This window comes from Emydura macquarii, unplaced genomic scaffold, assembly GCF_026122565.2.
Source record: "Emydura macquarii macquarii isolate MOO-44397 ecotype Brisbane River unplaced genomic scaffold, CSIRO-AGI_Emac_v2 contig_374, whole genome shotgun sequence".
In the NCBI taxonomy this organism is placed as follows: domain Eukaryota; kingdom Metazoa; phylum Chordata; order Testudines; family Chelidae; genus Emydura; species Emydura macquarii.
Window position 1 is genome coordinate 10,123,745 of NW_027130511.1, and position 27,566 is coordinate 10,151,310.

General features: G+C 37.8%; 1 protein-coding gene across 1 annotated transcript in view; it reads left to right on the plus strand.

The window, feature by feature from the left end:
• SLC25A21 (solute carrier family 25 member 21) overlaps positions 1 to 25,183 on the plus strand; it is a 353,337-nt gene extending 328,154 nt beyond the window's left edge. The window contains exons 5-10 of the mRNA XM_067533903.1: positions 2,433 to 2,492; positions 5,280 to 5,387; positions 9,088 to 9,252; positions 19,891 to 20,072; positions 20,905 to 20,957; positions 23,537 to 25,183. Of these exons, the coding sequence (XP_067390004.1) occupies positions 2,433 to 2,492; positions 5,280 to 5,387; positions 9,088 to 9,252; positions 19,891 to 20,072; positions 20,905 to 20,957; positions 23,537 to 23,598 (630 nt within the window). The 3' untranslated portion in view covers positions 23,599 to 25,183. The remainder of the gene's footprint in view (positions 1 to 2,432; positions 2,493 to 5,279; positions 5,388 to 9,087; positions 9,253 to 19,890; positions 20,073 to 20,904; positions 20,958 to 23,536) is intronic.
• Positions 25,184 to 27,566: the final 2,383 nt, after the last annotated feature.

The following is a 27,566-nucleotide window of genomic DNA, read 5'->3' on the forward strand; positions in this document are numbered from 1 at the left end:
CCCTCCACCTCACCGCCTGGAGGCTCTGTGGCTGACGGAGGGAGAGAGAGCCTGTTCCATGCAGGTTCAACAGGTCCTCCTGGGCAGCAGGAAGCCGTCCACGCAACTCACATATAAAGCTAAGTGGCGGTGGTTTTCGGGGTGGGCGGAAGGGAGAGGGCTGCACCCAAGCCTGTCCCCTATACAGGCTATCTTGGAGTACTTGCTGCAGCTTAAGCTGCAGGGCCTGGCTTTGGCCTCCCTCAAGGTACACCTAGCGGCCATCTCGGCCTTCCACCAACCCTTGGAGGGCCGCTCCCTATTCTCTCACCCCATGTCGGTAAGGTTCCTTAAAGGGGTGGAGAGGACTTTCCCTCAGGTGCGGGACCCGGTGCCACCCTGGGACCTCAACTTGGTCCTCAATGGGCTGATGGGCCACCCCTTCGAGCCCTTAGCTACATGCTCCCTTCTCCTTTTATCATGGAAGGTAGCCTTCCTGGTGGCTATCACCTCGGCCAGAAGGGTCTCCGAACTGAGGGCGTTAACCTCGGAGCCCCCTTACACGGTTTTTTATAAGGATAAGGTCGGCTGAGGCCTCACCCGGCCTTTATGCCTAAGGTGGTGTCTCAGTTCCACTGTAATCAGGACATTTTCCTTCCTGTGTTCTTTCCAAAACCCCATGGGTCGGAGGAGGAAAGGAGAGGACATTCGCTGGATGTCAGGTGAGCCTTGGCCTTCTATCTTGAGAGGACCAAGCCTTTCCGGAAGTCGACACAGCTCTTCGTAGCGGTGGCGGACAGGATGAAGGGCTCGCCTGTCTCCACCCAGCATATCTCCAAGTGGATTACTGCCTGCATTAAGGCATGCTATGAGCAGGCAGGGGTACCCCTCCCAGGTGCGGTAAGAGCACACTCCACTAGGGCCCAGGCCTCTTCCGCTGCCTTTTTGGAGCGGGTTCCCCTGCAGGACATCTGCAGGGCAGCGACCTGGTCGTCAGTCCATACGTTCACGTCGCATTACGCCATCGTGGAACAAGCGAGGGAGGACGCAGGGTTCGGCAGAGCCGTGCTGTCAAGAGCAGGTCACCAATAACTCCTACCCTCCTCCAAGGTACGGCTACTCAATCACCTACATTGGAATGCATATGAGCAATCACTCGAAGATAGAAAACAAGGTTACTTACCAGTAACTGTTGTTCTTCGAGATGTGTTGCTCATATCCATTCCAAACCCCCCCCCCCGTCCTCCCCCACTGTCGGAGTTGGCAGAAAGAAGGGACTGGGGACCCGCGGTGCCAGCAGCGCCCTTTATACCGCGATATGAGTGCGGCACTCCAGGAGGCGCCTGAGCTGGCCATGCGGGGCTTGCTAGGAAAAAGTTCCGGGAATCTGTGCACTGGGCACGCACACACCTACATTGGAATGGATATGAGCAACACATCTCGAAGAACAACAGTTACTGGTAAGTAACCTTGTTATTTGGAACTTGCTGAATTTACACCCAAGAAGTTGGGAACTGTAAAGTCAGTGGGAACTTTGTCATTGACTTCAGTGGGGACAGGATTTCACCATGTGTATTCTTCTTCCAAGAACATGGCCATCCATTTGTTCTCTTTGAATCTGAGAACACCGGACAATTGATGTGCTGAAATATCCAAGGGAACTTTTAAGTGACAATGAGTACCATTCAGTCATGGCTGGCTCGTTACATGGAGATGCAGGAAAAACTGAATTTCCATCTCTCCCCTGAAATTACAATACAAAAGGGTGCTGATTGTGAAACTGATGCTCAGAGGAGTTGCAGATGCTCAGCATTTCTGAGGACCAGGTCCTTAAGCAAAAGTATACAGTTCTGTTTGAGACTTACTTTTAAAGGAGGATAGAAATTGGAAGAAAAATATCTATTCATGGTGGAAGACTACAGAAAGATACACAAACTGCCAGTCTGCAAATTCTATCAGTTTGCATCTCTCCGATGAGAAGCGTACTAATGTCAGACAAAAATTGATATAGTGTGGTTAATTTATTAATAGAAAGGATTACATTAGCTATTCTTTAATTTACATTAAAACGTCTGAAAATGGGATGTTAGCTCAAAGGTTAGTAAATTGAAAACAAGAACTATGTATTGCAAATCTTCTTGTGTGTAAAATAGCTCATTGTCTTTAACTCCATTTGCGTTAGGCATTATTTACTAATGAAATAATTTGAAGGGCCTGATTCTCCACTTTTAGTTCTCCAAACCTTTTAGTTTGTGTAGTCGTTACACTTGTGCAAAGTCTGTGCAACAGTAGTGTTTAGCACTCCCTTTGCACAGGTATACATGGTTACAGAAGGTGCAAGACAGTGGAGAATCAGGCCTTCATCATCTCTTTTTTCTAAATCAGATAAATAACTTGTAATAAAATCTTCTAAACATTGCTGAGTTTTAAATGCAACTGTATTTATTTTATAGTTTTTCACCTTTGAACAATACAAGAAATTACTAGGACATGCTTCACTATCACCAGGATTGGTAAGTGTAAATACATAGAGTTTTCATTCATTTAAGGAAATATTGGGTGTCCCTCTACCCCTCCCCAAGAGAAAAAGGACTGAGATACTTAGTATGATGCCAGAGTGAAATACAGCAGAAAAACCATGCCAGCTATCGGAGCTGCAGATAACAGAAATGAGGCTGTGGCCTGGGAAAACATGGGAAGAGTCCAAAAGCTAAAGTATAATGTGTGATATCCTGGAATCATCAATAAGTTACTGTAATACATACCTTGCAGGTAGGACTGGTCAAAAAATGGAAAAACTAGTTTCAAAAAAAATTTCAACGTTTCAAAGTTGTTTTCATTTAGAAGTGGTCAAAGCATTGTTTATTTGTAGATATTTTTGGAAATACTTTTATCAAAACCATTATTGAAAATGTTATGATTATTGACATTTTTTGTTTATCAAAACACAGCTTTTGGGTAAATGAAAATCTTGCTAAGCTTTTCAATAACTTATTTTGGTAAACAAAAAATGTTAATAACCATTCTGCTAACATTTTCTATAATATTTTCAATATAAAATGTGAAAAGGGGCACAATGCTGTTTTCTGGGAAAAACAAAGAATGCCAGTAATTTTTCATGAATTTTTTTAAAGACTATTTTTAATAGAAAAGATTTTGTCTGAAAAATTTCAGCCAGCTTTCACTTTGATATTTCTACTTTTAATCTCTTGCTTCCTGTCTCCTCCCTTTTTTAAATTGGCCTCACACTTCGTAGAGACACCTGTGTTCTGTGTATAATAATCTGTGTATCTGAATTTTAAGCAAGGCTAAAAAATTTGAATTATTTGAAAAAAGGTATGTAATAAATAATAAAATCTTGAACTATTATTATGATTAGAGATTTTGTGATCAAATGAGTTTGGGATTGGAATTCTTTTTACAGTTTTGGTTACTGGGATGGAAGTTAATGATAGGCAAAGAAAATATATGGTCACTTGTCTTGTAAGAATAAGTGACCCTGTATTAGACCATACTGTGCCAGTTAAAGAATGTAAAAATAGAGAAGAGACCATTAGTTTATCATTACCCCAGGTACTGTCTGTTTGATATAACGTAGTACAGCCCTTCTCGCGCAGGAGACTATTCACGTGAAACTTCCTCCTCTTGAGTACTCCATTGGTGCTATAGTTGTTTACAGTCCTCTCGTGTTTTTTCTTAATGTACGATGGAGAAGCTATCATTTGCATCCTTGGCAAGTGGAAAGAGCAAGTTTCAGGGTTTTTTGGTGTATTGCCACCCTTTTCCAAGAAAAGCGTGCTGAAAACTTATAAACATACAGCATACGTTCTTTACAAAGAGCAGCTTTGATTCAACTAGCAGCTGTACTGTGCAACAAACATCCCAGTCATTTTTTTAATGAATAATGAGGCTTTCATTACATTGCTATTGTTTTCAGTTACACTTTGGGCTCCCTCATGGCTTTAATGCCTTAGCCAGGGTAGTGGGGGATAAGGGACAACGGTCCTAGAGGTGTTGTATGTACTTCCATGCTGAGGCTGGCGGAATGCTTCCAGGTGCCCTGGCGGAGCTCATGTCAAGGAAGCATGTCCCTTTGAAAGGCAGAAACAGGTGTTTCCACTCTCTTCCCATTGGCTTCAGACCGACAGCTGATGATGAAGGGGTTGGGCCATGTTTCCTTCCCATGTAGGGAGTATTGTCCCATTGGCATCACTGCCAGTGCTTGGGTGAACGATGGCTGGGATTGAGACCACCCTTGTATAAGTGAACAGAGGGTTAAAGCCTCCTGCCATCCTCTCCCTTTTTTGAACACTCATTCAGTCAGCCACAGTCTGGCCCCCCTGAACTGAATGGAGTGTTTTCCTGGCTATTGCTTTCCTCCCACCATGGTTCTTTTCCTACTTTAGCCAATATACTCCGTATACTGTGCTGTGGGTTCAACGTGGTAGAGGGGCGGGAGGGTCGTTGTGAGTGGCTGGCACTGGAGATTAAAACAAAGAAACAAATAACCTCCAATTAACTATTCTGAATTTTCTTAACTGCCTTGAATATTTAGCTGTTCTTTATCTATTAAGAACAAAAATAAACCATTGTTTATCTTTCTAAATATTGTATATTCTACTTGAGTGCAAAGCACAGGCCTTACTCAGAGCCATATTGTGCCATTGATTTTTGAGCAGATGAGTTGAATTCACCCCAGTGAAGGGGACCACACCAGCCCTCTGCACCTCTTAAGTCTCACATAAGCCTTCTCAGGTTTGAAATTTACCCATGGAGAATTTTCCTTCTAAGTGGGCATTTTGCTTGAGTAAGTGCTTCACAATTTGGCCCTGAATATTCATTACTTTTACTGTATTTTTAGTGCATTTGATTTAATGCTGAATACACAGATTTTTTTTAAAAGTATTACACAGCTACATCTGTATTTTAAAAAACCAAAATTATTATTCATTGCGTTCAAACTCGACCCAAATATAGCATGGAACATTATTTTTCCATGTATGCATCTTAAATCAGTAACACAGCTTTCCTTCCAGTTAGAGACAATTTGTTGTTGATAGGACTTTGACGTTTTATTTTGAATTTTTGGAATGTGGTTTTGGTTTTTGTAATTTCTTCTTCATGAACTGTCAACATCTAATCAAGAGCTAAAGCTGTTTAGTAATGGTATACTGCTGCTTTAGTCTAGGTCTCTCTGTTTTCATCATATCATTCAGCTTCTTCATGTGATGTATGGGACATTTTACCACAGTGCTCATGAAAACTTGATTTTTAAGTATTGATTGATTTAATTTCCCTAGACGTTTGCAGTTGCTGGCTTGGGATCTGGATTAACAGAAGCGGTTGTGGTTAACCCTTTTGAAGTAGTAAAGGTTAGCTTACAGGCAAATCGGAATGCTTTCGCAGAGGTATGGTAACTGTTCCATTCCTTTTTCAATACTTTGTTTAATATCAGAAATACTTTAATGTTAATTTTAATATTCAATCAGAATCTTTATGCTCATAGTAGAAAATTTTCTCTGAGGTAGTTTGGATGAAATCATGGTATTCCCCCTAAACTCTGCTGTTTTAACAAAGGTGAGATAGGAAACTTTGCTGACAAAAGAAAATATAGGGAAAGTACATAGCTCATAGCTGCATATTGGGAGGCAGATGCTTTACTCCTCTTCGTGGTGCTCTTATAACACCCATACGAGTACAAAAATACCATTATCCCTGTGTTACAGATGGGAAACTGAGGCATGGAGAGAGGTTAAGTGACTTGCCTAATGTCATACAGTAAGTGTGATAGAGGAGAGACTTGAACCCAGATCTCCCGCATCCTAAGTTAACACCTTCACCACTGGACCCTCCTGTCTCTGGGGGCAGCTTGCCTCTTGTAACAGACAGAGAATACTGTAAGGGAAGGTGAAGTGATTGGGAAGCTGGAAAAGTGATCCATGAGAAGATCTTTCTCTCTCTTGTTCTCCCTTATGAGATGGTCTGTGATATGAAAAAATTGTGAAACAGTATTGCAATCTGTGAATTCCATGATCAAGTAGTTATATCTTTTTTATACCTCTGCAGATACAATTGGCCTGCCTCAATACAAATTCTTCCTTATGAGTATAAATGTATTAATACCATTATGGGAGCAAGCTAGTACCAGTAGCACTAAATGGGAATACAACATCCTAGCCACAGATAAATTCCAGAGACTTTATCCTCCCTCATAGGGTTTTTAATCCACCTCACTGCTTTTTTGTACAATGAGTTAATTATCCACCCAAATGAAGCCAATATCCTCTATGGTTTTCTCCTCCGTGATCTTTAAAAAAAAAAAAGCGATATCCCGCATTGCAATTATTCCAGAAAATCGACGCTTACATTTTTTTAAATTAAAACTCTTTGAGTTTATAAAAAGGAACCAAAATAAATAAACTTATGCTTTAATAAAAATGCTAATAAGACCCTAATTACAGTACAATGGTTATGTCATAGTCATTCAGGTAAAATTCTCAAAAGCACCCTAAGTGAGACCAAATTAATCACCTTCGGACTTAATTCCCATTGAAAGTCCAAAAAAGCTTTTATGTGTCCTATTGAAAAAAAGTCAGTGGGCCTGAGTCACTTAAGTGCTTTTGTAAATTTTATTAACGTTTTATGCAACTAAAAGTATAATGCTGGATACTCAACTGGTGTAAATTGGCTGAACTCTATTGATTTCAATAAAGCTATGTTGATTTCAACCAACTGAGGATCTGTCCTATTCCTGATTGAATACGCTAACGAATATTCTAAGCTAAAGCAGATATCAGAAATAAAAGATATTTATTTTTTCTTTTAAAAAATCTTAAGTTACCAGAACCCAAACCTACTTCCTCATGAGTAGCATGTGCTTATTACTACCTACTATAGGGTAATGTGTACTCACTCTGTAACAGTGCAGTGTTTTTCTAAAAGTATTAAGCAGTGTCTGCACTTATCCCATTGTGTAGTTCATGCCATGTGATGAAACTTAATGCAATTTGCATATAATGTTGGTTTTTAGATTTAAATAATAAATAAGGGAGAACACACAGCAACTGAGTGCTCACCACTGAATAGTTCTGTGGTATCTGAGCATCTTTCTAGCGTCCATTGATTTAAAGAGGAAGACCCCTAGATCTGACACACTGAAACTCTGACATGATGGAATCCCCCTAATAAAAAACACTGCAGTGGGTATTTATCAGTAGCCAAATGCTAGCAGCCAAACCACATGGATCTTTTCAGATTTCAAAAGCCATCCAAGGTCAGACTTCTATTTTGCCAAGGAAAATCATCTGCTGCAGAAACTGGCATCAGCTGTTCAGCAGCTGGCATCCCTCCCCCTCTGAGTCATTAGTAAATTAATAATCCATCTTAATGCCAGTGGGCACTGTATTGTTGAAGTTGCCGTCTGCAGCAGAGACTTGAAATTGAGTTTATGGCTGCTGGTTGCCTTTAAAGATCCAATCTTCATTTTTCCAAGAGCAAAGACATTAATCCTAGTGTCCTGACCAAATTCCAGTTTGAATATCTGCATTCAGTGTATAGATGCTCATCTGTAGTAAAGAGCTTTGAAATCCTTGTGTGTAGCTACTAACATAAATCATTATGATAATATGGGGTTGGTTGTTTTTTTATTTTTACAGACAGAGATGGATAGCAGACAATCAGCAGGTCAATATTAGGTACTAAATGTGCAAAAGCCAAATGAAACTAAATAGTAGAAGAAAACAAAACTTGACTGTAACGTAAATAAGCAGTAACCTGTTGTGGTGGATATAATTGGGATCATTTGGCTGGTGCTGTTGATCTGCCACTGTGATATTTTCAAATGGAAGCCCATTAAACAAATAAGTATATTGAAATCAGCAGTGTTTACAGAGTTCTAGTCAAAATTGTTCTACATTTTCATGTTTAAGCATCCTAGTGGAAGTAATGTTTTGCCTTTCTAATTAAATATTTGGTTATACAAGGATGGCATTATGTTTTAGTGAAAACCAAGGACAAGTCAGCAAACAGACTTTTTTAATGGCATTTTTTGTTCTTGTGACTTAACAAAAAAAGGAGATAAAATGTTAATGTTGACCTGTGATAGTAACTCACTGTACCAAATCTAGTACAATACATTTAAGAACACAGGACTTGTCATGTGGCATCAAATGCGCACTTATCAGATGGCCTCCTGTCTGACAGCAGCCAATACCAGATACCTCAGAGGAAGGTGCTAGAATCTTTGTAAAGGATAATTAAGTAATAAGCTGCCCATAAGGGAAATTTCTTCTTAGCGCCCATTAGTTAGTGGTTGGCTTATGCCCTGAAGTAAGAGGGTTTTTATCCTTTATAGCGAGGATTTTCAGAACAGGATTTCTTAAGTGAGGTTCCTAAAGCCACATTGGGGAGTTTAAATAAGTGGCCTGATTTTCAAAATCCAACAGCTCCTATTAAAGTAAAATATTTCATTAGAAAGGCAAAACATGGCTTCCAGTAGGATGTGTAAGCAAGAAAATGGCAAAAAAAAATTGACTAGATCTCTGTAAACACTTATTTCAATATACTTATAATCAATAGAGACCAAGATTTTCAAAATTGAGTGCATCAAGTTAGGCTTTGAAATCCATACTGAGGCATTTTCAAATACTGTTTGTATGTGGCTTTTCATCTACTGCAGTCTTAGCAACATAGCGTCTTTGCTGATAACAGGATTGCCAACCCCTCAAAAATGATGAGCTAGCAACGAAAATTATGAGACTGGTCTAAAAATCATGAGATTTTAAAACATAAGAATTTTGGGGTCTTTTCCTTCCCCCTCTGGTTTCTGAGCCCTTAGGACACATTTGGGTCATTATTTATAGCTTTCTTTGCAACCTTGAGGATTAGAACCATTTTTTATTAATGAAAATTGCAATTCTCACCTAATCACAAGATTCCAGGGCTTGGGGCTTTAAGAAAACCCACCAAATATTTTGAGACTTACAATAAAATCACAAGAGTTGGCAACACGTTGATAGTCATCTGGTTTGAAATGAGGCTTTGAAGATAATTTGCCACACCTACTGTTTGTAAAGATGGTCTTTTCTTCCTTTTGCTTTACATGTGCAGCAACCATCAACCTTTGTCCAAGCACGACGAATTATCACAAATGATGGCTTGGGATTCCGTGGACTCAACAAAGGCCTCACTGCAACATTGGGCCGTCATGGAATTTTTAATATGGTTTACTTTGGATTCTACTTCAATGTCAAAAATATTATTCCAGTCAATGAGGTAAGTGCTTCATACTGTGTAAAACAAAAGGATAGCTCATTAATATAGCAATGTAATTGACGCTCTACCTTTTCTTGCAAAACTGTGAGATACATTGCTCGTTGTCTGTTTTTGGAAGTTCTACAAAGTTTTAGTAACCATATTTTTGTAGCAAAACAAGAATTTGCAATTCTGACTTTTTAAGCAAAGTGAGCTACAAACATTTCTATAAAATATGTATGGCCTAAAGTCTCATTTACACTAAAGCCACTTTGCACCATTATAGCTGTGTAAAGATGCTGTGAAATGGGAGTAAATTACATCTTTATTGACATTAGGCACCTTAGTTTGAAAATCTTGTCCTAAGTGCTTATCTGTAGTAGTCAATAGATTTTAGTGCTACATGAAGTAATATCCAAAATGGCTCAGAAGGGTAAAAATTAAATTCTATAGACTTATCTGCATTATGAAAGGCATAGTGAAACGAAGTATTAAGAGAAAACTAAACTAGATTATCACCTAAATAAGCAGTAATCTGCTGCACTGGATTTAATTGGGATCATTTGAACAGAGCTGTTGCTCTGCCAGGGTGATGTTTTGAAATGGAAGTCCATTAAGCAAATTAAGTATTTTGAAATTAGCAGTGTTTACAGAGTTCTAGTCTCATTAGGGGGCTCAGCTTTCTGTGATGCAGAAGCTGAAGAAGATTGTGTCTGCTGGCCATGCACGGGACCATACACAGATCAGCCTAGTGCTCAAGGATAAAAAGATAAATTCACCTGGTTATAGAAGGCCAAACTCACAATAGTATTCAAATGAGACGTAAGTGGTGTATAGACCTTGTGTTGTCTGCATCATAGGTGAATTTTAGCCTTTGTAGCTGGAATTGCATATAAAACAATTTTATTAAAATGGGTTTACAGGCTTCTGTATTATATAACAAAGGGAAAATTCACTAATGTAAAGACTGATTGTACCAACAACTTCCTAAAAGATTGTGAGAGCAACAACAAATGGTTTATTAATGGCTCCGGGATTATACATAGTGAACTGTGTTTTCACTAATGTAAAACTAAAGCTATGATGACAGCTTAAACAATCACAGGTGTAATATCTGGGGATATTCATATAAAATACTGTAATTTACATCAAAAGGTACCCATTTCAATTCCCAGATGAAGCAACACCCCATTTTTCTGCACATTTAAGTAGTCTGATATTTTTGTTGGCAACCTAATATAAATGAAGAAAAGATCAATTTACTTATTTGCAAATTCTTACCATAAATTGAATTGTTCAATGGCAACTAACATGCAAGTTTCTACATGTTTCTTTTAGGATGTTTAAACATACTCTAACAATATGCATTCAGAATGTGTTCCGTGAGCTCAAAGCACAGAATACCTTGACATTAATTTAGAAGTAAACATTTCCTTTGCCAAGAAGATTAAAAAATTCTCTGTGGCTAGTGAATGTTTTCATGTATATTTTTCATGATACCTTTCACCAGTTTACATGTTTTTATAATATTGTTTCAGGCACACCTTCTAGACAAATAATGAAGAGTTTCTTCATAGTAATCAAGGAATAGTGATAGGGTTTGGCATAATAACCATTTATTAACTTTTTAGACTAAAATAAAATGTCTTAAGAAGCTGTGGCTGCATTATGAGGGAGAGGAGAATTCAGAGTATGATGCAGTGGATTATTCAGATCTGGAGACATAGATTTAAAATCATACATAAAATGTAAGAGAAGTGAGTTTAGTAGCCAGAATACATCCAGTTGTCTTCAGTATACAAATACACCACAATCAGAAGACAGACTTCTTCAAGAGTGTAGGCAATTATAGAATTAGGTTGCATTAACTGCAGATGTGTAGAGACGTTTGCATAGGGCCTGACCACAGTAGATCTGACCCAACTGTCACTGAAGTGAACAAGAATCTTTCCACTGATTTTAATGGGAGTTGCATCAGGCCTAATACACAAGCTGTATGTCTAACTCAAGCATTATGTCTCACATATTTGTGAATACAAAATGCCACGTCAGTGTTTGAAGAACAAAAAAATAATAATTCTTTGTAATCTGTAATCTAATCTTTTTTCAGCAGTGGGAAAGCAATGTAGAGGCTGACAATTATCAAATGTCTGATTTGGGCTTGATAGAATAAACTGTTTCTCAATTAGAGCTGAAAAGATTAGACTGTTTCAGGTTCTCAATTATTCTCAAGTACTGCACCGCAAAAAACAATTTTTTCTTTTCATATGCTTCCCAAGAGAAGAAAAACCCAAAGTAAGTCTTGTGATACTGACAAGTATATAAAAACTAAAATAAAAATGGTACACTTTTTAAATAGTTCTGACTCTTTATTATATATCTGCTGCTTACCATCTGTAACGTAAGTGGAAAAATGTATCAAAATGTTCATATGAGCCTTTTAGCTGTCAACGGTGTTAAACTGTGCATTAAATTTGCATCCCAATTAAGGATGTTTGCAGCTTATTTTGCCAAAAACAATAAACCTTTTATGTTGAGTGACTGAATGATATAAATGACATGTGTGGGTTGTAAGTGTTCAAAGTGAATAATTTTTCACATGTTCAGTCTATTCTGCTAAACTGACCATTTACAATCAACCTCATGGTCTGTTTACTAAAAACAGAATAAGCCAGACTTGTTTCATTCGCCACTAACATATAAACCACAGAGCATTAGCTTCTATGCATCTGCACTAGCAATCGAATTGGTCTGTAATTTATTTCATCTTGGTTTTTATAGCAGTTTGTTTTGCTATGCATTTCATAGACTTTCAATAGCTTTCCCTTTGCTATTTTTGATCCTAGTTAGATTTGATGGTAAATATTCATTTCAGAATAACAGTAAAATATTTACACACTACCACCTCTAAATGGTAATCACCCATCTTAACACCACTTTCCTAATGCTCTCATAGTAAGTCCTAAAAAGTGGCCACCAGCAACATTCATTTCTGGGCACACATTAATCTATCCAACTGCTGCAGATGTATGCTGTGCTATCTGTTAAAGGGGCTTTGCACCTGGATGTGGGAGCTGATGAGTCAGTTGCTATGTCACAGAAAAGGCTCCCATAGCTATTCTATTCTATTCTATATGGGTTCTTATACTGTGCTCATCACTGTCGTATCCAAGCACCTTCCAACAGGGCATTAAGCAACATGACTACACATCTGTCACGTGGCATTTGTTCTCTCTTCATCTTACCAGTGGGAGAAGTGTGTACAGAGGAATGTCTTGTTTGATAGTGTATGAGGGTTTTTTTTTGTAATATAAATATACCTGTCGCAATGTGTTTATATTAGAGATGGCAAAGTCAAACAAATGTGCCTTGCTCTCGGAGCAGAAAGTGGTGAAGTCTGTGATGACCTTAGTTCTGAGAGAGTTCATTCCACAGTCTTGGACCACCCCCAGAGAAAGTTCTTTCTCCTGCACAGACTAACTTTATTCTTACTGTTGAGAGTTTCACTGTGCCAGAGAAGAGTAGTTGCTGACCACAGTGTTTGTCCCAGAGCTTTTAGATACCTGAGACCCAGCCCATGGAGCACTTTGAATATAAGGACTAATACCTTGAACTTGATTCAAAATTCTATTGAAGGCCAAGACAGAGAGCCGAGGACGGGTCTGATGTACTAACAGTTGCCTGTGTTGCTGAGAAGACATTCTGCAGCATTCTGTATTTGCCGGAGTTTCCTAAATGCTGAAGGCTTTATGACCAGATATATTGCTTTGCTGTAATCCAGCTGAGAAGTGACAAAGGTATGAATAACTGAGGCCAGGTCTTTGTCCCCCAGCACAATATGGGGGTAAATACAGGATGGGATGGCATCTCCTAGCCAAGTGAAGAAGATAGTAAGCATTCCTTGTGGATGCTGCTATGTCAAAGCTCAATGCCAGCAAGGAATCCAAGAATACTCCGAGTCTATTGACTGAATTGACCAGTTGTGGATATGTATCGTTGATCAATGGAGAAGCACTGGAGCCCCAGTTCTGCAAAATGCTTTCCTCTGCCCACTAGCGTCACCTCCGTCTTGCTCAGGTTCAGCTTCAGTTGCAGCCAGCGAAGAAGAAAAGAGAGACAGCAAACCCTGAGTGCTAACTTTGAAAAACAAGAAAAGTCATCCAAGAATATGACAGCAGCAGAATATTCTTTTAGTTGTACACTACTCGGGACATTTTAAGAAACAGAGCTGGCATGTGTGGGGGGAAATTCTTGTTGGTGCAAGGTGCTTTAAAAACCAAAACAGAGGATGATTATGAGGTACCCTGGAGATGCCTGGGAAGGAATGGCATGTCTCAAAGCTATAGCCCAACCTGAAATTTCAACATGAGATGTGAATTAGCAGGATTAAGACAATGCTGCACCTGAAACATAGTTGCCAACCATCCCATTTGTACCATCCTGGATGTCCTGCAAGCTGTGACAGCTGCAGTCTGTGTTGCTTTAAATCTCCAAACATGGCCTCCCACACCAGGAGATGCTATATTGAAAGGGAAGAGAGTCCAGCTAGTGAGTGCTTCTACCTCAGTTGCTCCAGTATTGATGTCCCAGTACAGAGTTACTTAGGCAAGGAGCATGGCAAAGTGTAAGAATCAGGTCAAAAGCCAGATGGGATAAGGAGGGGACAGAGCACCGATGGGGATACAGGAGAGAGAAATTTTGACAAAATAAAAATTGGATGAAAACCAGATCCTTTAAAAAAATGTTTTCTGACACAGGGGGACATTGGAGACAGAGGGCGCAGACAGGCACACAGGATGGGGGGCAACAAGGTGAAAAACCAAAGCATTTGTCCCAGAGGAGGGGAATCATAGAAGTTGGTTTTGATGGGTCCAGGAAGTAGTTCAGCCAGAGGATTTTGGTGGCTAGGTGGGGAAGAGGATGCCCACACTTGCTTTTTTAATTTCTGTGCTCTCTTCTTCTATTTTTCCTTTTCATTACTTCCTACAAAAATCTTGACAATGATCATGCTGCTGATGCACTGATACCAGTGCCTACCCAGGCTGACCAATACTGTTTCTTTGTGCTTCCCACATATCTGTTTGTATCTATTTCTTGTCTCATACTTAGATTGTAAGCACTTTGGGGCAGGAACAATTTTTCTGATCTGTGTTTGTACAGCACCTAGCACAATGGGGTCCTTGGTCCATGACTAGTTCTCCCAGGCACTACAGTAATACAAATAATAAATTGAATTCATACCAAATCTGGATTGAAATAAAAGGAGTTTCATTTCACTGGGAGTTTGCACTGTGGGAAACACCCAAAGCTGAAAAACAAATCACTCTGAGTGGCTTGCCAGCAAGCTGCAGCTGTACACCACAGGAGCAAGTGAAAATGTCACTCTGAGGATTGTGATGACAGCTTTGTGTTTGCAGTACTTTCATCCCAAAGGCTGATGTGCATCTGTTTATATCATTTGTTTTTAATTGGCATTTTCGAGTTCTTAAATGAGCAACTTTAGCAATGAGACTTTTAAAGAAGGGTTCTGAAATGGCACATTTGTAGCAAGATGCATTCATTGCAAGTAAAAGTGCAGTAGTGAGCCCTGGAGTAGATCTTGTGTTACCAAGTATCTTCCATGAGGCTTTTACTTATTATTTCTATTCCACTAGTGCCTAGAGGCCCTGACTAAATACATAGCACGATATTGTCTGCACCCCAAAGAGCTTACAGTGTAAATAGACAATACAGACAAAGGGTGTGCAGGGAAACGAGATGCAGAGACTTGCCTGAGGTTGATAGATAAGGAGAAAGAATCCAGGTGCAATGCTCTTTCTACTAGACTCTGCTGCCTCCCTATTATTTAGGGTGTTATAGGGCAGGAACAGTAGTGGTCTGAAAGACAAAAGAAAAACTTTTTTTTCAGGGTTGGTCAAATGTTTCCCAAACTAAATGGGTCATTTCTTGGTTGAATTTTGTAACATATAGAACATGTTCAAAACTTTGAAGAGTTGTTTGAGCAAATTCTGCATTGGTTTACACCTTTGCAATCCTGCTGAACTCAACGGAAATGTTTGTGTGTAAACCAGTGCAGAATTTGGTCTCCTCCATTTGTATTTAAAAAAATCAGAAAGCTATTCCTTCTTTTACACCAATAATTCCATTAAAGGGCAGGCTCAATTTGACGTATTGCTACAGTTGTTCCCTTCAAAGTCAGGCAACAGCAATTAGATAGTGCAGGGTCAGTGTACTGATACTGCACCTCTAGAAACTTTGATTCAAATCCCGAGGAGGTCACGAATGAAAAATGAATTTGGTGGACTCATCTTGGTCCCTAGTAGAATCATAGCACCAAATCACAATGTTATATAGAGAGGGAGTGTGGCCTAGTGTATAGAGCAGAGAATGGGGGAGTCTGGCCTCTGTATTCTATGCCTAGCTTCTCCACTGATCCACACAGTGACCTGGGGCAAATGTATTTAGTTTATGTATTTATTTCTTATGACTTATTTCAAATCACTTAACCTTTTTGTGTTTTAATTAATGCATGAGTATTTTGACTGGCATTTTCAAAGGAATCTAAGAAATGTAGATGCACAAATCCTATTTAAAATCAGAGGGTTGTGCGTATTATTCTCTTAGGCTCCTTTATGAACACTAGGCTGTAATACTAATCTATTCTTATTATTTATTCATCGTATATATTGTCATAAATGTACATAATTCTTTACAGCAAAAGACCCATTTTCCACAAATGGTTTAACTTAGAGGAGTTAAAAAGTATTAATTAAAGCTTGTGAAAGATATTGACATCCTTGGATATAAGGTGCCATGTAAATTCAAGGTATTATTTATTCTAAGCTGTTGATCCTCAGCACCTCAGAAAATCAAGGAGGTGTCGCAAGAAGAACACCCTAACATTGAATCACTAAATCAGTGACAATTTTTAAAAAAATGACTGCAGTTAGACAAGTAATAACAAAATAACGCTTTCCACAGTTACAGCAAGATCCATATTGTTTGCTTAGAAACAAGATTTAATTATATAAAGATTCTTTGGCCCAGGTTCTGCACCTTTACCCACATTGAGTAGAACCATACTCCATAAGTAGTCAGCATAGGCAAAGGTTGCAGAATCAGAGTCTCTGAATGAAATACTCCTGAATGCCCATGCTGTTCATTCCCACATGGGTTTCTGAACATCATTATACACATGACATTCAGTATTCATTGTAAAATAGGCATAAATATTCTAAAATGATTTTTCAGTTATTCCATTGGTACATCCATTTTGAATTAGATATCTCCCTCAGTAGTTTGGATCATCTCAGTCAAGGACTTCTTCACTGAGATCAAAGATTTACAGAGAGTTTTTGTAAAACTCAGCAAAATAACCAGAAGTGAATAAAATACTCTGGAGAATATGGCTTGTGCTAAGAGAGACTGAGAACTGATAATTAAATAGTACCATTTCAGTACAGGGCCACTCCTAGGCTTAGCCATAAAAGATAAGGACCTTAGATTTTTTGCTTGAATCTGTTGTTGCCAGAAATTGTATAAGAAAAGAGGATGCGTTAAACAGCGAATAATTTAGAAGGAACTTTAGTGGTTCACTACATATTTAGGAAAAAAAATATTCATATTCCCACAAATGTAATATCATAAGAGAGGAGATGCTTTTAAAAAAAAATCTTTCTGTAAAGGTAGTATAAACCAGCACAATATGGGTGTAAATAGCGTGAACTATTAACTAGTGTAAACTGCCTCTATTTCAGTTTATTTTAGATGGCTTGTGGTGTTCAGGGAATGGAGAGCATGAAGTGTAACAAATGCTGTTCCAAAGAGTTTACTGTAAAGGTGTTGGGAACCACAGACACAGCCATCCTACCACAGCAAGACCTTGCATTCATGGATATACCAGGATACACCAAAATGGGACTGTGAAATACCACATTTCTTCATTTGAAATTGATGCAAATTATGCTTCATTTCACAAGTGATTTCCCTGTGGCCTCACCCAATATCATCTCTCTTTCCCTCTTACTCCTGAAGGCAATACCTCTCAAAAAAAGCAGCCTCCAGTGTTTGTTTTTTATTAATAATACATTTTGATCATTTATTTGGAATCTGTTTATACATGGATATACCTAGATATTAGACTTAGGGACACCTTGCACAACCCTGCAATAAAAAAAATAAAATAAAATAAATAAACATAGCTATTTAACAAAGCTAATGTGTGCTATAATATATTTGGATCAAATTTTCTCCACTAAAGATGAAATAGTTACAGTAGAACCTCAGAGTTATAAACACCTTGGGAATGGAGGTTGTCCAGAACTCTAAAATGTTCATAACTCTGAACAAAACTTTCAAAACTGTATAACTGAACATTGACTTAACCCAGCTTTGAAACTTCACTATGCAGAAAAAAAATGCTGCTTCCTCCCTTTTTTTTTTTTTTTTTAGTACCTTTAACATGTTTTTACGTTTAACACAGCACTGTACTGTGTTTGCTTTTTGTGTGTGTGTCTCTGCTGATGCCTGATGTGTACTTCTGGTTCCAGGTGAGGTGTGTGGTTGACTGATTGGTTTGCAACTCTGATATTCGTAACTGAGGTTCTACTGTATCTGTTTTAATTCACACCTTCAGCTACGTTAGTGCAAATCTCTGCATTGACACTCTTATTTTGGAATAAAAGTGGCATATTTCAATAAGATTTGCATTGTTTTTACACTTTGGTGCATTTTGGCATCCGTGGCACTATTAATCCCGAAACATATAACTCTGAAATTGGAAGCACCCCAAAACACAAGAGAATGCTCAACATTTCAAAAAGAAGTGACCTGCCAGGACACAGCACAAATGCAGTTGGGCTTCAGGTTCAACATTTAGCGTATAATAATTATTACTTAACATGTGTATTGCAGTAGCACCTAGCACAGCAATCCACTGTGCTACGTGCAGTGCAAATATATAGTAAATAACAGCACCTGCCCCAAAGGCCTTACCCCTTCCCAAAGAGGGTTTCAGACTGTTTTATGGCCCAGAATACCAATGTGCCACTTGTCACCTCCTGGCTTCAGTATGTTTCTTAAGCTTTGTAAAACCTGAAATTTTGCAGGGTTCCCTAGCCTTAACTGTAGTTGTACACATGCAGCTTGGATTTGTACAGTAATTTGCTGCTACACAGTCTGGGGAGTATATTGTATAGTGTTTAATTATAACAGAAGCAGTTTTACTCTTAGTTAAAAAGGGATTATCCAAGTAAATGTTCTCTATTGTGAAATTACAATATTGCTTTTTCTGTAACTAATAATAAGCACCCTGTTGATTTAAAACCCTCTCTTTAAACGTACAACACACCTGCATGGATGTCCGATGAATATTATGAAATTTTAACCAATTTTCCTCACTGCAAATCTGCAAAGGAAAACTTATTGACTGTTCCTATCTTCAGTCACAAATGTAAAAGTTTTATGCCACTATGTGCCTAATTTGTTGGCTTCTTTTCCTCGGGAACATGTTGGGCTCAAATAACACCCTTAAAAGAAACCTTATGATTAATATTGAGTTGAATGTATGACCTGGCATGATCCTATACTATTTTACTGTTGATTTGCTATATGTAGAGTGCCTCCTTGCAAGTCAGAAAGGGTGTAATGAATGCAGTACATGGTATATTATAAAAGGATTTTTGCTCTGTTGGTGTAGGATGGAAGAACAGGGGCATAAAAAATTATATGGACAGCTTAGGAAATTCATTATGACAGAGTTCACTAGGACTTCCACTGTTCACAGAAATGGGATTAGAGTTTGCTAAAGAAAATTTGACCCAAATAAACTGAGTACTTTGATGTAATAGAGAATGCCAACGTAGCAAGGTTTTCTAAGGGAATTCAGTAAAACACGATTGGATCATCTAGATTCAAACAGCAAAAGAACAAAATGTTTTAAGGTCTGCTTTATAATCTGTTTCTATCTTTTAGTATGAAAGAATAGTACGGTTTAGAAACAATGGGTTGTAAATTCTTCAGCCAATTAGCTTAGTGAGTTACTACTGTTTATAATGCACCGAATGTTGAAGGCTGTTTTGCAGTTGCACCAAGTTGGATTGTTAATAACAGGAAGCTAGCACTTCTCAGTACAGTGGATCAGCTACACGTGAAAATAAATGTAAAAAACCTGGAGGGGAATGGCAGCAGACTGAGATTAGCCTTTATTTAATTTAACATTTGGGGGTCCAACACACAAATGAGCATTTTAGTAGGCTTCATGGTGGAAGCTGCTGTCATTTGTAAAATATTCTGGCCAATTAGCTAATAGTGTGCTTGGATTTCTCCTGTTTTGATACAGTAATACTAAGTACATTGTGAAGCCCAATTATACAAATCATCCCCATATGCCATACCAGTCTTTCTTTATGAACTGTGTTTATAAATCCTGTGTGAGGAAATGTGTACTTCAGCAATTTAGACCATGTGTAAAAACATGGCCAATAGGATTGTCAAGAAAACAAGTTCCAGCCTAGGAAATCCTAATGTGTTCCGCTAGAATAACACGAGTGTGTCGTGTTGTGCAAGTTTGCTGATTAAATGCATATTACTTTATAGTGTTTAACCTATTTAGATGCTTCCGTTTCCCTTTTCACTCAGTCTTTCTTTCTTTCTTTTTAGGAGCCAACTTTGGAGTTTTTGAGAAAATTTGGAATTGGGCTTGTCTCAGGGACAATCGCCTCAATTATTAATATCCCTTTTGATGTTGCAAAAAGTAGGATTCAAGGGCCACAGCCAGCTCCTGGAGAGATCAAGTATAGGACCTGTTTTAAAACTATGGCAACAGTCTATAAAGAAGAAGGGTAAAGCATTCTTATTTTAATAAAATGTCCAGGCCTCTGTTTTAGTTCATATGGGTCCATAAAACCATGTTGTAATATGTCAAATTTGATGAGGGACATGAAACCACCCTGCACTTATGCGTCAAGAGTGTGCAATGTAACATTTTAGAGAGGTATTTTAAATTTACAAAGAAACCTCTTCCTACTTCAGCTGTTGGGCTTTTTTGTTTTTTAATATTCGCAAAATTATTGTTATGTTGTTAAAATTTAGGTCCCACAAATAAATGCCTAATAAATCTCAAACGCAGCATTTTTGCTTGGTAACAATAAAACTTCACTTTACAGATGCAAAATATCAGTAGAACAACAGAATATTTCAGTTAAAATCTCTACTTCCAATTTCTGCCTACATTGAGAATGATTGCTGAAATGAGTGAATAGAGGACAGAACCTTTTGGCAATAACTTTCTCCAACTTTTTAAATATTTCTCAAGTGAGCAATGATTGTAGCTTTGATATTCAATTATAGCAGTCATTTTATCCATGCAATGCAGCTGTTGTTAACAGACTTGTCTTGAAAGTAAAAACCATCTCACTGATTAAAGTCATGGTTCTGATTGGATGGGATCACAGCATAGATTATGTCACTGAACATTAATTAACTTTTTTTTCTTCATCTGATCTGCCTCTGTAAAATGTTAAAAAGCCAGATACCGGCTGCTATTGAACATGTGTAATTCCAAACAATTGCTTGTAGGGGCTATGCCAGCATCTTAACAAACATAAGATAAAATTCCATCCTCTTTGTAGAAAAATAATATTGTTTAAAACTTTTGTTTCCTTTCTGCTACAGATTTCTGGCTTTGTACAAAGGCTTGGTTCCCAAAATCATGAGGCTTGGCCCAGGTAATTTTGCCTCCATTATTTTTGTCTCTCCTTTATTCGTGGTTTCTATTTCTTGTTTCCATTTACAGTTAAGACCCACTAAATACCAATAAAATAAACAAAAGGCTGAACATAAAAAGTCATAAAAATCTGTCCCGTAACCCGTCATTCATTTATTTATTTTGATTAAAATATTTTGGATGTGTTGGGCTAAATTTGCCTGCAAAAAAAGCACACTTGCCTGTCCAAATTGGAGTGCTGTGCACCCAACTGCCTACTGATACTTGCAGACGCCTGACTTGTGAACAGATCACGAGGTCATGAGGCTAGGGGGGTTGTACATGCAAATGGATGTGTCCACATATTGTTCAGGCACACTTCTGAAGACCTTTGAAGGACATGCTTAAAGGAACAGATAGTCAGTCCCAGACCCCTTGGGCCTGATTCTGTTACACTAAGGCTACTTTATGCTCTTTGGCAGTGTAAAGGTGCCTTAAAGTGGATGTAAGTGCCCCCCTAAGAATATGCTTTGTGCAGGGAGTCTCCTTGGCCAGGGTAGTACTAGCATAAGGGCTCTACCGCAGCCCAGCATGGAGGTTGAATCAGAGGTATATTAGGGCAGAGCCAAAGTGTACTGTACTCCAGTTATTTTCTGCTTCCAATGCCCATAAAGGACAATGGGAAACAGATTGTAAGTTAGAATAAACCTGGGGCCTTTTGAGTTTTGCCATTCCAAGCAGGCACTGCATGGTTGAGAATGCAGGTACCCCCAATAGACCAGAATCTTATTCCCAAGTAAATAAGTGTTTCTAGTTGGAGTAGGTGGTTTAATAGGCCAGATTGCACAGATTTAAAATAGGTAGGTAGGTAACGGTGTTAACAGTGTCTGTTCTGCCTGCATTTAGTGCTTTGCATGATAAAGTAAGAAATTTTCCTGTAAATGATTGCGTATTCCTGTAAATGGTTTTCTCCAGCCAAGAGCTAGACTGCGCCTGGTTGTTGTGCAGTTTCAGAGAGGGATGGGGCACAAAGAATCCAGATGCAATGTAGGAAGCGCATAGCCTTCTCTTCCTAATGCACCCAGAGGGGGCAGGGAGGAGGACGATCCCCACTGTCCATGTCCCAGCCAGCACAGCTGATTTTGTAATGAAGGACTTGATCCCAGAAAATACTGGCCACTCTGCCCCAGATCCAACAAAACATTTGAGCATGTGCTTGACTTTAAGCCTATGAATTGTCCCATTAACTAATATATAGATTTTGCTTTCTGAATGAAATAAGAAAACAATTGTAATTGTGGTTGAGAAGGTGAGTCCATCTGTCTACAACATAAATGGCTTGAGTAAGAGAGCTGTACAAACAACTCACACTATCTAAGTACTTGAAATCAGCCCTGGTTTGAATTCAAACAGTCTGCAAATGAGTATGGCTTTGCCAGACTGTCTGTGAAAGCCTTTTGCAAATTCTTTTTTTTACCTCTGTCTGGCTATCTGTGAACTTTATTAGGCTGCTATCTGTAGTGTATTTCAAGTCTGAGCATGGTTTGCTGGGATAAGTCTCATGCGACAAGTCACATAGTATTTCTGTGTTCCTGATTCTCTGAACCTATCCTATGTGTTCAGAAAGGTCAGCTCAGTTCAGCAGAAGACATTTGTATTTGTTTTTTCATTCTATTTGAGCTATCTGATCCAACAGGCAAAATTAGGGAAAAAAGAAAAGCATTTGTGCCCTAATCAGTTATTACAATTGAGGTTATGTTGCATTTACTTTTATTGGATATAATCTGGCTGTCAATTATCTTTCATAATTTCCCAATGTATAGGCCTCTTCATATGCCAGGCAGAGACTTATATACACCTTTTGAAAATCTCCCTTGCTAGGAACTGTGTCGGTTCTATTTATTTAACTTGCATAATAATTATAGCCCAGTCTTAGAATGGCACACTTGTTTCTCTAAGATCAGAGTTGTCTTGTTGCATGAGAGCTGAAGCTTAAGCACACTTTTGATTCTACCCATGTCAATCCATCAAGCCCAGATTTTGACTGGAGGTTCACAATGAGATATAATTGTGGGAAGATTAGATTCAGTTCCAGTATCATGATTTTCAAACCAGTGAAACCATCCAACACAACTTTCAAACAAAACATTTGATAAGCCTTTTCAAATCTTACTTGCAAGGATTTTCACAATTCTGGTGAGGAAATCTTGTCTTTTCATTCAATTATTTTCATGTCCAAATCTTTCTCTACACACACATATTTTTTGCAGGTCAAGAGTTTTGTCTATACCACAACAACAAAAACAAAATATGCTGAAAAATCATAGAAGAAAGTATGAAATAATATGTAAGAAAATTGCATTTAAAAGTGAGGGTGCTCTGGATTTAATAACAAGCTTTTCACGTTAACTTTGTGTTCAAATGTTAGGTAAATTTTGTGTAGTTTAAGAGGTGATTTGGTAGAATCCAGAGATTTTTTACTGATATAGTTTCATTATCTTTCAATTTACAATTACAATACAGGAGAAATGACACTATATATGTCCTGAAAAATATTGAAGAGATCTAATTTTATACTTAACAAGATATCCTCTTTTCTAGGTGGTGCAGTGATGCTTTTGGTTTATGAATATACTTATGCATGGCTTCAGGAGAATTGGTGATCGGAAGTACTGCTTCTAAAACAATGTACTGTTTGAAATTAGGTATCTGATAAAACATGTTATGATCTAAAGGACATAAATAAGTAAGCAAAATATAAGAGGCAGTCGTGCTACAAGCTGTTGAACATTGTCAGCTCTCTTTGATATGAAAGAGAGTTGAAGGCACTCATCAGTTTGCAGCATTGGGCCCTATGGCCTTGATCCAGCAGAGCACTTAGGCACACGTTTAACTTTAAACACTCTAGTGATCAGGAAAAAATATAAAGGTAACATGGGAACAAGTTAATTTCTCAAGAACAAACTAAATGTTATGGGCAGTAAATTATGTCATTTAGTAAATGCATCAATTTTTCAGCTAGTGATTATTAAAATGCCAGGTTAAGTTCCTTGATAGGTGAATTTAGCAAGAGACGTCTATTAATCATGTGGGGCCAGATCCTAAACTGGCGTAAATTGTCATAGCTCTATTGACTTCCAGGTTGAGGACCTGGCACCTGATTTGCAAATCTGAAGTAAATCCTGGGTCTGATCATACAGTTCTAACACAGTATAGGAGTGATGCTTGAAAAAAGGACGGCAGGATCACTCCCATACCTCAAATAACATTCTACTGTCAGACATTCTGCATTGTCTCAGTTATACATCCAATATTATCCTTACTTTGAACAGGTCACAGTGAGCATAATTCAATTGAGCTAAATTCTGTCCTCACATAAAAGTGTACAACACCCATAGAAGGCACTGAAGTAGACAATAAAACTAACAGACTATTTAATTAATTTTGGATGTATAAGGCCAGATTGTGAACCCAAATTGTGAGCAGGTATTCACATGAGTAGTCCCATTGACTTCTGCCCCAAAGAAAACATTCAAAAACTGCATACAAATTTTCAGAAGTGAAATCCTGGCCACACTGATGTCAGTGGCTAACGTCCCATTAATTTCAATGGGCCCAAGACTTCACCCCAGATGTTTTAATTTCCAGATTTAGAAAATCAATTAAAAAGAAACAACGAGATACATGACAAAAATTGTCAGGAACACCCTTTCTTTGCTATAAATTTGAGAGTAAAAACATATCAATAAGCCTGCATAATTTATTTGTGTGTGTATGTGTTTAGAGAGGTTGACAGAGAATACTTGACCTTGAAAGGTAAAGGGGGGGCGAGGAGTGGGGGAGCAAGGTTTTCTTGTCTTTAGACTGTAATAAAATTTTCAACACCTCATGACCACGCTGATTGCCTATCGTGACCCTCTTAGGGTTAAGAAACACTGTTCTGTACTGATATCACATATGCAGTCTTAATTAGTTAACAATAAGTCTTTCTGAAATATAAATACTGAACATTGTTATAAAGTTAAATGTGTTTGCTTTCCCAGATATTCAATATAATCCTAACTCATATTTCAGATATATTTTCCTACGTTTTTCTGTTTTAAACTGCTGTTTAGAATATAAGATATACTAAATTTCTGTCATGCTTATTGAGGGCAAAGTCTAACTTCATGTACTGTACTACCAATCTGTTGATGTTCAAATGCCGTCTTCTTAAATACTAGAAGATATGTAATTCTTTCACAATAAACAGTTACCTTTATCTAGTCCTGTTTTGCTGACTATTAAATATGTATTTGAAATGGCTGGAAATATTTATGTCATCATCATACACTGTATTTGTACTGGATAACATTATATGTTATTCCTCCTAGACAATTACAAAACTTTCTCTTCAGCAATCCTAGAAGAATATCTTTCCAGATTATTTTTTTAAATGACAACTCAAGTGTGAAGTCTGGTGTCTGCAATGTTTTTAAAAATGCATTATAATATGAAAAGAGTTAGAATAGAAATGCATTCTCAGCATTTTCAAGCATTCTTGTACTGACATGCACACAGAAAAAGTCTCTTTTGTCTGGATTTGACAACACTGACATCTCAAATCTGTGTTACTTCAGTAGCTAAAACCAACAAAATTAGATATTTTCCATTTTGTAATTTTATTACAATTCCTAGGCACGTATTCCTCATTTGATCATTTTATTATCAACACTTACGCAGTGTAAGAGATGCTGCTTGGAACATTTTGAAAATGAAAAACAAAATACATTATAATTATTCTTTTATTAATTTAGAGCATTCAAAATATAAAAATAAAAGGCTTTTAACATTCAGTATATACATAAACAGCCTTCTGTTGTACATCCTTTCCAACATGATTTATTAGTTTTAATTATAGTTCAGCCTGATCTTTTGATAAAATGAGGATCACTAGCAGAAAATACAGAATCACTATTTTTAAAATGTGTTTTTTTAACCTCTTCAAGCCCACACTATTCATTATTCCTGGTACTCCAATGGGCCTGATTCTCATTTACACTAAGGACATTTTACACCACTATTCTGGAAGCATAACGGGGTCTTAGTATAAACGTGTATCAGGCCTCATTGACGTCATTGAAAGATCTGGGTACTCCGAGAATGCAGGATTGGGCCCTTCATGTGCACAGTGTGGAAAAATATTGTTAACTATTAGAGGGCTAAATTCTGTTGTCATTTATGCTGGTGTTAATCCCGAGTAATTCCACTGATTTCACTGGGATTGCTCCAGATTTAAAAACCTTTGCAACTGAAAGCAGAATTTGATCCATTTATCATTAAAATAAAAATGGGGATTAAGTTTTTAAAAGTGATTTAAAGGTGCAAGGTCGTTAAACTAACATGTAGCATCTTTCAGTTTACCTCATATGTATATTCTGTAAGAAAAATCCTTGGGCAAAGGAAAATTCTGCGTGGTAATTTTACATTAAAAAACACTGTTAACCTTCTTCCCACCCCAAGAAGCAATTATAAATAGCTCAATAAGGGCCAACATCAGATACCTTTACTCACCTTGAATAGCTCCTTATTCCACATAAGTCCTACTAACTTCCCATTCACAGAGTAAGGTGTTATTTAGTGTGAGTAAATGTACCACTATCAGGCTCTAAGCAAAGGAATGCAGATAAAAGAAGCAGAGCTTGACATTAAGTTGCATTTCCACACAAGGAATAATTACTTTGGGCCATATTCTCATCTTGTGTAAATTGTCCTAGCACAACTGAAGTCAGCGGCTCTTAGACCAGCTGAGGATCTGACCCTTTAAGTATAATTTAAAAACATATTTGTGCCTCACAGGAAAGCAGATTATAACAACATCTTGGACTCTATGAATCAGAAAGGGAAGAGAATCAGATTTTTGAAAGACTTGTTAATGCTTTGGGACGTAAAATCTGTAGTTCTTTTTTTTTTCTTCCTACCTTTGTTGTACCTTCTTTGTCTTAGTTTGTTGTTGATTACAGATGGACTTGTTAATTCAGTGTTTATAATATCTTGTCTAACAATTAACTTAAAAGGTAAAAAAACTTGGAAAATATGACATATTGCCAACAAAATCATTTATTAATAATTTCCCCCTATTTTTTTCTTCTCCCTTTTAGTTTTTTAATAGAGAGTTTGCCTGGAATTAAGAAGTCATGATCTTTAGCACGGAATTAAGGATCTCTGAGCCAGATTCTGACCTCAGTGTTATAAATATGGAGTAACTCCACTGAAATCATTAGAGTTTTACCAATGTAAAAAGGATACACGTTAGAGCAGAATCAAGCCCTGTCATTAAAAGTCCCAATTCAGTAAAGCACTTAAGAACATGCTTAAATTCCATTGCCTTCAGTGGGCCTTAAGCCCGTGCTTAAAATTAAGTGCATGTTCAAATACTTTATTGAATAGGGATGGATTTAAGTACATTGTTAAAGCTAAAAAATGGCTGAATTCCTTTGCTGAATTGGGGCCTAAATCAGTGGAAGTTTTGCAGAATTCCAGGCTTTCTGTTTCTTTAGGGCCAGGTTATATCTGTGTTCTGTGTGTAGACGTTCTGATGATTCAACTAGCTCTTTATGCAAAGCTCAAAGGTAACTACGGCCCTTAAAGT